The 9,101-nt window shown below is 43.5% G+C and overlaps 1 protein-coding gene across 2 annotated transcripts in view; it reads left to right on the top strand.

The window, feature by feature from the left end:
- The first annotated feature begins 1,442 nt into the window (after positions 1-1,442).
- The window catches only part of LOC109896171 (calmodulin-regulated spectrin-associated protein 1-B), a 31,595-nt gene continuing 23,936 nt past the window's right edge, over positions 1,443-9,101 (top strand). The window contains exons 1-2 of one of the 2 annotated variants that reach the window (XM_031829702.1): positions 1,443-1,602; positions 2,556-2,716. In XM_031829702.1, coding sequence (XP_031685562.1) covers positions 2,557-2,716 — 160 coding nt within the window. In that variant the 5' untranslated portion in view covers positions 1,443-1,602; position 2,556. The remainder of the gene's footprint in view (positions 1,603-2,555; positions 2,717-9,101) is intronic. The other variant, XM_020490455.2, reaches the window with a different exon arrangement.

The following is a 9,101-nucleotide window of genomic DNA, read 5'->3' as shown; positions in this document are numbered from 1 at the left end:
GGAGGATGTCTTCCCTGTAATGCACAGAGTTGAGATTGTCTGCAATGACAACAAGCTCAGTCCGATGATGCTGTGACACACCGCCCCAGACCATGACGGACCCTCCACCTCCAAATAGATCCCGCTCCAGAGTACAGGCCTTGGTATAACGCTCATTCCTTCGACGATAAATGTAAATCCGACCAACACCCCTGGTGAGACAAAACTGTGACTTGTCAGTGAAGAGCACTTTTTTCTGGTCCAGCGACGGTGTATGTGTATGTTTGTGTGTGTGTGTGTGTGTGTATATGTGTGTGTTGAGATGTCAGTTTAAGCACTGTACGTGTGAGTGTGTGGGTAGAGTCAAGTGTGTGTGCATTATGTCAATGCAAGAGAGTTAGTTAAAAAAAGGTTCAATGCAGGTAGTCTGGGTAGCCACTTGGTTAGCTATTTAGCAGCCTTATTTAGCAGTCTTATGGCTTGGGGGTAGAAGCTGTTCAAGGTCCTGTTGGTTCCAGACTTGGTGCATCGGTACTGCTTGCTGTACGGTTACAGAGAGAACAGTCTATGGCTTTGACAATTTTTTGGTCCTCCTCTGACATCGTCTGGTATTAAGGTCCTGGATGGCAAGCAGCTTGGCCCCAGTGATGTACTGGGTCGTACTCACTACCCTCTGTAACACCTTGTGGTCGGATGCACTGCAGTTGCCGTACCAAGTGGTGATGCAGCCAGTCAAGATGCTCTCAATTGTGCAGCTGTAGAACTTTCAAGATCTGAGGGCACATGCCAAATCTTTTCAGACTCCTTAGAGGGAAGAGGCGATGTCATGCCCTCTTCACAACTGTGTGGGTGTCTGTGGACCATGTTAATTCCTTTGTGATGTGGACACCGAGGAACATGAAGCTCTCGACCCGCTCCAGCGCAGCCCCATAAATGCATCCATAGCTCTACCTATGAATTTGAGAGTGGTTACGTTTATCCCATCCGGTAGCTTTATACCAAAACAGAGGCTGGGAGACCGCTTAGTTCTTGCTTCAATTAAGCATTCTAGCTTTCACCTTGTAGTTTCAAAATCAATCAACTGTGAAACCGAAAACTAAAAGCATCACCACAAGAGGGAGATTTTCCACACTGAGGCAATCCCCTTTTATTTTAGCTTTTTTTTTTCAACAGGCCACCTAATTCAGTATACACTATGATTGATTGACTCATATGAAGTACTTATTAACGAATGCATCGTTTTTAATTAAACTGTTTCATTACATTTCTTGAGAGTCCTCTCAAAAGAGAGCAAGTTGTTATGGTATGGGCACATGGGCTGGTTCATTTCTGATGAATTTTTGCAAACAAACATCTAACATTATTTCATATACCTTCTTACGCCCTTCTTTTTTAATGAATGGTTACTTTGAATCTTGCTCTGGGTTGTGTGTATGTGGTTGCATGAAAGTATTAGCATCCGCGCAGGCGCAGTGGTTAGCTACTTATGCTAACAGATAGACGGATAATTCGATTTATGGGAAAGCGCGGATACAGAGGTACATAAGGTGCTTCTCACTAATACGTTAAATTCTTCGACCTAAAATGAGTCATCAAATTGAAGGATAAACCGGGAATAATCAGGTACGTTCCTGTCTTTCGTAAACTCTGTACATTTATGTCTGGCATTGGTAGTAAACGCTTATCCTGGGTTTCCCGTGGCGCGGTTGTCAGACAGGCCGCAAATTGGGTTTTGTTGCTGGGGAGGAGACCGTTCGTTCATCTCGCTGCTGCTACTACGATGTGGTGCTTGGGCTTTGCTTGGGCAATTGCATAACAAAGTCATTATGTTCCATTTTATACTGACCGGTCTAAAGGGTTGATTTACGTTACATAGTGTTTTTTTCATGTATTTTCAAAAAATACTGTTTGATTAAGTTAGTGAATGTCAGTTTGATTCATCCAGTTATTGTAACCTAGCATAAAGCTGGATTTGACTAGCTATCTGACTAGCCAGCTAACTGGATTAAAACAGACTTAAGTTAGCTGTGTTGGCCAAGGTGCTTTCTAACTTGGCCAGTAAGGCTATTTTGTAAATGTTGTACAACCCAGATTCAACGAAACAATCCAGTTTATTGTCAGTTAGCTAGCTAAAGTTAGCCACCTGTCTAATGAATGGGCGCCCAATGCTAAGCTAGCTAACATGCAAGCATGAACCGGACTAGCTAGCTGGCTAAGTTCTTCCATTTTACTTGTGGGTTAGTTAGCTGGTTAGTTAACAATTCCTCAGTTGCTCGCTAGTAACTAACGTAATACTCGAATGAAATGACTATAGTCACTTTAATAACTGACTCTGTACCGGTACCCCCCTCTATATAGCCTCGCTATTGTTATTTTACTGCAGCTCTTTAATTATTTGTTACTTTTATTGATATTTTTTGTTGTTGTGTTTTTCTTAACTGCATTGACAGATTAAGGGCTTGTAAAGTAAGCATTTCACTGTAAGGTCTACTACACCTGTTGTATTCGGGCATGTGACAAATACAATTTGATTTGTATGTTTCATACTGTGAATTTATGTGACATGTTTTTGTAAGGATGGATGTGGATCTGTGTGGTGGTGCGGATGGCACCCGAAGAAACATGGATTCAGCTGGTGAAGGGACAATAGAGATTGTTCCTTTGGAAATGTACGACTCGGCCAGAGCAAAAATAGATGCCAACCTGCGATGGCTGTTCGCCAAGGCATACAGCATTGGTAAGTTCTGTCTCTCTCTCACACACACACACACACACACACAGAGGGACAATGAATTGGGTATTTAAAAGGTCCAAAATAATCACCTGTCACAAAGCTACACAACTCCAATGCCTTGGTGCAAGTATTAACCCTTTGCTGTTCTCACACAGATACTTCAGGATTTTACCCTCTGCTGTGATCCAAAGCATTATGGAGATATATGTAGGTTTTTAATGACAAAGAAACACAACACTTCTCAAGGAAGACCCAGTTGCCCCATCTAGTGGCAGGGTTGGGCCCAAATGTTGTTAGACGGGAAATGTGTCTTTGTGTTCATCCACACCTCAGACTAACAGTCTGCAGTTGGGCTTGGCCTAATGAGCCCTTCTTGGAACAGGCCTTGATGGCAGAACCAAGCCGAATGGAATGTATTGTCTAGATTTTCTCAGTTATTATGCATCAAAATGCTTTGTGTGCAGAGCTGACTGTGTCCCTGTATGACTTGGCAAATGATCTGATTGTTTTTGTGCAGTGGCCTTTCGCAGTACAGTGAGACTGGACTCACAGGAAAACTGCTGAATAAATCCACTGACTGTCAGACTCATCATGTCATGGCAAATGCAGAGCAAGATATCAGTCCTTGTCACTCTTATCAAGAGTGACAATGTTGCTGACTTGCAGTTTTATTTTTTTATTTCACCTTTATTTATCTGTAATGATGTCAACATCATTAGACCAAAAAATTACCTGGACTTTTGTAAAAAAAGTTACTCTATTTTCTAAAATGTTCTAGGTTCTTCAGAGCAAAACAGTCAAGGTATTTTGATGTTTCTTGATTTTTGTATTGCAAGATTCCCATGTCTGTCACATTGTAACGCATCACTTATCCCCACCTGCATAATTAACTGGAGGATATGTGGAATGAAGTACACCTCACAGTGCCACAAGCATTGCCAGCTGGCTCCTCCACAGCATCTTAGCATGTCTTCTGCATGGAACCAAAGCCACCGGCCTTCAATAGCAAAGCTAGGCCAGGTAGCGGCCCTTAGAACAGCAATTAGGCCTAGCTTTGCTATTGAAGGCCTGTGGCTTTGGTTCCATGCAGAAGACATGCTAAGATGTGGAGAAGCCAGCTGACTACTTGTAGCACTGTGAGGTGTAATTTATTCCACATATCCTACAGCTAGGGTTGCCTGTCACTAGTGGAGAGAACCTGTCATGTGAGCGATGCGTGACCTAATTTCACTTGGAGCACTTGCTCTGGCTATGCATTTTATATTTCTAAACAGTCATGTCAATGGAGTGTCGTCTGTGTGTGTTGTCACTGGAAGAACATAATGGTGCTGCGTGCGGTGGTTAATTTCTTCACTCTCAAATGAGGAGAGGAAAATGTATCACACATCAGTTATACTTAAACTAAATCTTGAATCACTTATTAATAAGGGAGCAGGTCAATACAACGCACACATATAAAGTGAATCGAATGAGTGCTCTACGATAATGATGGCTGGTTGACAAATCACGCTCAGATGATTCGTTGAGAGCCCCGAGACAAAAGTACAAAGGTATTTTATAGCCAAGATTCACCCCTTTCAACCTACATGACGAAAAACCGATGTATAGAATGGGTCACAAGTTTAAGATTTGTATGAAGGATACCTATAATTCACAGCAGACAGTATCATTGTGTAGAGACCAGTGTCTGTCCCCCCCAACTCCATACTGGAGCCATGTCTCCCTGGTACGGTATAGAACAGCAACATTAACTCATGCTCTGGAATGCTCTTTAGGTTTTCTCACCCAAAAGACATGGTAAATCTCCTGTCAGTGTTATCTCCCAGAGGCCCATCCTCAGAACACACACAATAGTTATAAGAATCCTCTATTCTGTTGCATAAAACAACCATTTGATGCAATAAAACTATTATAACATCATCTTGCAATTTTCCACCATATTTGCTATCCATTGTTTTCCTAACATGGCTCTTTGGATTGCCTTTCCTATTGTTATTTCTGGATTCAAGAAGGGCATTTTTAGTTTTGTACTGGCCTATCACCTCCCTGTAAAATATTAATTGTACTGAAAGTGTAACACTGTTACTTCTGTCCCTCTACTCTTCCCAACCTGGGCTTGAACCATAGAACCTCTGCACACATCAACAGTCACCCTCGAATGATCGTTACCTTTTGCCCCACAAAAGCCTCGGCCCTTGCAGAGCAAGGGAAACAAATGCGTCACCACTAATTAGCTAGGCATTTCACACTGGTTACACAAGCACCTGCACCTTTTCAGTTTGTCTACATCAGGGTTTCCCCAAACTCTGTCCTTGTGACCCCAATGGGTGCATGTTTTATTTTTTTCCCTAGCAATACACAGCTGATTTCAAATAATAAACTCATTTGATTGTTTGAATCAGCTGTGTGCACCCCTTGGGGTCCCGAGGACCGAGTATGGGAAACGCTGATCTACAGTGTTTTCTGCTGTCATTACAGTGACTTCATAATGTCACTCAGACACACGCCTGCACACCGCAAACAAGCGATCCCAGATTTGAATGGTATTCATATGGATGGAATGCCATGCTCCTGTTTTCATTCTGTTCTCCTTGTTTTTTCTTCATGCCTAGTCCCTGTGTTCCGCTAACAGAGAGCTGTGGTCCCAGAGAGCTCAGGAACAGTAATAGGCTTTTGTCCTGATGACGAATGAACACTGCCTCTCTTCTCTCTCCCTCCGGAGGAATCTCCCCACTGTCTGTCATCTGTGCCTCTAAGGGTTGTGGCTAACAGCCATGCAGGCAGACAGAGTACACAACATCTAATCTGTATTAGCTAAAGACATGGGAACAGAACGCATTGCCCAAAGATTAACTGGGGGTGAAACACAGTTTGATAATAGAGGGAGTGGATTGTACAGTAGCCTTGGGGATTTTGGGGACTGCCTGTGCACAGGTGCAGCAGTAATTGGCATCCCCCATTTGGGGATTGTGTTTTAATTTTTTACCTATGGCAGTAGTGGAGTGTATTGCTAATGCTGCTTCACAGATGCTGGTCTGGCTCTATAACATGGCAGGAACTAGGGATGGGCAGGCAGGCTGAGACAATACATCCTCGCCCCTCAGATTGTGGGGCAGGTGTGTGTATGCGAGTGGGAACCTGCATGCAGGTGGCTGCGTCACGTGTGAGCATGCCTGTGTATCTGTTTCTGAGTGTGTATTTGTGTCTTCTGTGTGAGTGCATGCTTGCGCCGTGTGTTAGAATTTGCCCCCCAGTGCATACACAGATCTGGCTGGCCCCGCTCCTCACATCACAGTGCCTACCAGCCAGTCAGAATGGTACCCGCTGGGGCAAGCTGGTGCTCTCCTGTCTAGTCTGATGGTAAATGGGGGTTGCATTATAGCCGGTCCTGGCAATGGAGAGACAGAGTGTGTTTACCATGCTGGGCTCACTCCCTGTCCCAGTAGTTAGATACTTCAGCCCACTGTGGCAGGAGGGGGGCAGCTGCTGCCACACAGTATCACTGTCTCCAGGGGGAATTCATATGTGAAGACCCACCCTGGTTTCCAGCCACCCTGGTTTCCAGCCACCCTGGTTTCCAGCCACCCTGGTTTCCAGCCACCCTGGTTTCCAGCCACCCTGGTTTCCAGCCACCCTGGTTTCTAGCCACCCTGGTTTCCAGCCACCCTGGTTTCCAGCCACCCTGGTTTCCAGCCACCCTGGTTTCCAGCCACCCTGGTTTCCAGCCACCCTGGTTTCCAGCCACCCTGGTTTCCAGCCACCCTGGTTTCCAGCCACCCTGGTTTCCAGCCATGGCACATGCCTTTTTGTTTTCACACAACCACCTCATCTGTTTTAATGCATTATACACAGTACCACACACACACCTGTCTCTCTCTCAGAATGACTGACTCTTATACTGTTAATGTACATCAGGCTTATTGCATATGTGGATGCTTTTTAATTTTTAAAATCTCTAATCAGTCTAGTCTGTTGTAATGCACAGACAGAGGTTCCTCCACAAGTATGACCCATTGTTATCCGATCCTAGGCTTATTATCCCTCCCTAGGCCTATGGCTAATAGCATTGAGCCACATTCAGACTGTGCTAAGGATGACCGTAGAATCCAAATCTGCCTGGTGTAACTGCTGTGTTGATGGAGAGATCTGCCTCTGTCAGATGTGGTGTTATGGAGATGTCTGTTCTGTTTAGGACTGACCCCATTTAGTCGACTGTTTGGTCAATAGGCTGTTAGTCGACTGAGACTTCTGTAGTCGAGCAGTAGAAGGGGGGGGGGGGGGGGGGGGGAACAACAAAAAATATATTGTGTACCAGACACCGGTCTGATTCACACTGGGTGGACTGATCCATTGTGTAGGCCGTGGGGATGGCATAATCCATCAGTCTAAGACGTGCTAAATTGGATATGGTTATATTACCTAAGAACAATGGAGCAACACTAATAAAAAATGTGTAATAAATGCGCTTCCTCCCGTGTTGGATAGCGGTCGCTGTCCACGGTTCTGAAACTCATCAGTGCTCTGTTGAATTGGCACCTTTTCCCAGACCATGTTGATATGTGCATAATAGCAAAGTTAACCAGCTTATTGTGTTGAGAACAATGCTGTGGGGGCAGCAGCAGAATGAGGAAACAGCCCTTGTCTTATTGTCTAAGAAAAGTCAGGAGAGAGAGAACCCCCAACTTAATTAGTACTATAATCAATAGTCTAACTGTTAAATGTTACTGGCTTTATAAATCATCTACAGAAATAAGACAGATCCTGCTTTTGTTTCCTGTTTGAGTGGTCGTTTTAATAGCCTACTGATTCCGTGAGTGACCAGCCATGGATGGGCTTGTAAGCTTTTGGATATCTTTTTTTGGTCCAAATGTAGTTTTTTGGTGTTTTTACAAACGGTCAGCTTACCACATAGATGGGCATTTATAAAAATTTAATTTCAGGCAACACTGTAGGCTACACCTCATTAATCCCGTCTCTTTTCTTTTTTTGGGGTGCAGTTCTGGACTGGCCTTTGATTTCCACAGACACTGGTTTTTGGTCTAGTCCAGACCAACTGAACCAATCATTGTTTTATGTTAAAATGTTTTGGTCTATAAATTACTTATTTTAGGAAGTGCGTTTAGGATGTGCTGCGGATCGCTAAAATATAATGATTGATCACACTTCCTCAATTCAAATATAATGGGGACACTATAGGAAATATGGTTTGGTATGGTTTTGAAACTTGAGAACCAAGCTGGATTTATCAGTGTGGCCCCTTCACCTGGACCTGTTGAAATTCTGTATCTTCATGCCTAGAATTAAAAACCTCCAGGTTTCTGTCATGACTGTCAATTTATTAGATTTTTTAATTTTTTTTATGGTGGGTGGGCAGTTTGGAAAAAACGAATCCCGTCTGACTCGTCTTCTGGTATAAGTGACATTCTGGAGTAATAATTACATAACCAACATTCTCTAGTACTAGTCCCAAGCACTAGGTCTTTGGTCACATGCTTGCAATGCATCTATGTTATCACGTAAAGAGAGCAAGGGTCTAACGAATAGGGAATGTTTTTCCAAAACAAACAGATGATGGATTTTGGTAGCAGAACTTTTCAGTCAGAAATAACTATTGCAGCTTCAGTAACACGGACAGCACGATAAACACTTTGATGGTCTGTGTTGGTCGCTGCAGCAGGGAGGAGTGCGGGACAACGGGTGCTAAGTCACATTACGGCTGAGCCCGGCCCGGCACATTCAAATCAATTACTAAACTCCTTCAAATCATTTGTGTCTTTAAATATTTATTCAAACTTTGTGCTTAAAGCATCAGACAAGCTCAGTGCATATAGTCGATTTGATGAAAACACATACGATGTGTCTATGTGGAAAAATACATGTTTTATTTGTTTCTTTTTTTGTCTGGGACAGCCCTATTTCTGTTTGCGCAGCTTCACAGCCACAGCTTAAATAACAATGTCTGAATAATGGAGGTTAGCTGGGCTATTTTTGTCCCGAAGATCATCACACCTTTCTGAGAGTGCACCTGTGCGTGGGCTGGGCTTGTCACATGCAATGGGCTGCGAGGGGATCCTTCATTCTATTCCTTTGCTTTAATGTTTACAGATTGTGTTTCCTTTTAGGAGTATGACCGCAACAGACACCAATTATCATGATTGGATTCCCATCACCATTTAGCCTAATATGGTGACTTCTGGTTTGATATGAGTCAGTGAAAAATGCAAAACAGACCCTTCATAGGTCATTGTTTGTTTTCCTCCTTTGTGGTGGAAACTGGAAAGACATTGTTTCAGACTAGTAACCTGAGAACCTAGCTCTTCTCTCACCAGTGTTACTGTCAGTTCCAAGCCATGACTAGCCTGTATTTACAGAGTAAACTGAAACCTTG

This window comes from Oncorhynchus kisutch, linkage group LG8, assembly GCF_002021735.2.
Source record: "Oncorhynchus kisutch isolate 150728-3 linkage group LG8, Okis_V2, whole genome shotgun sequence".
Lineage (NCBI taxonomy): Eukaryota > Metazoa > Chordata > Actinopteri > Salmoniformes > Salmonidae > Oncorhynchus > Oncorhynchus kisutch.
Note: the sequence above shows the minus strand (reverse complement) of the source record. Positions and strands in the feature narration are given on the sequence as shown.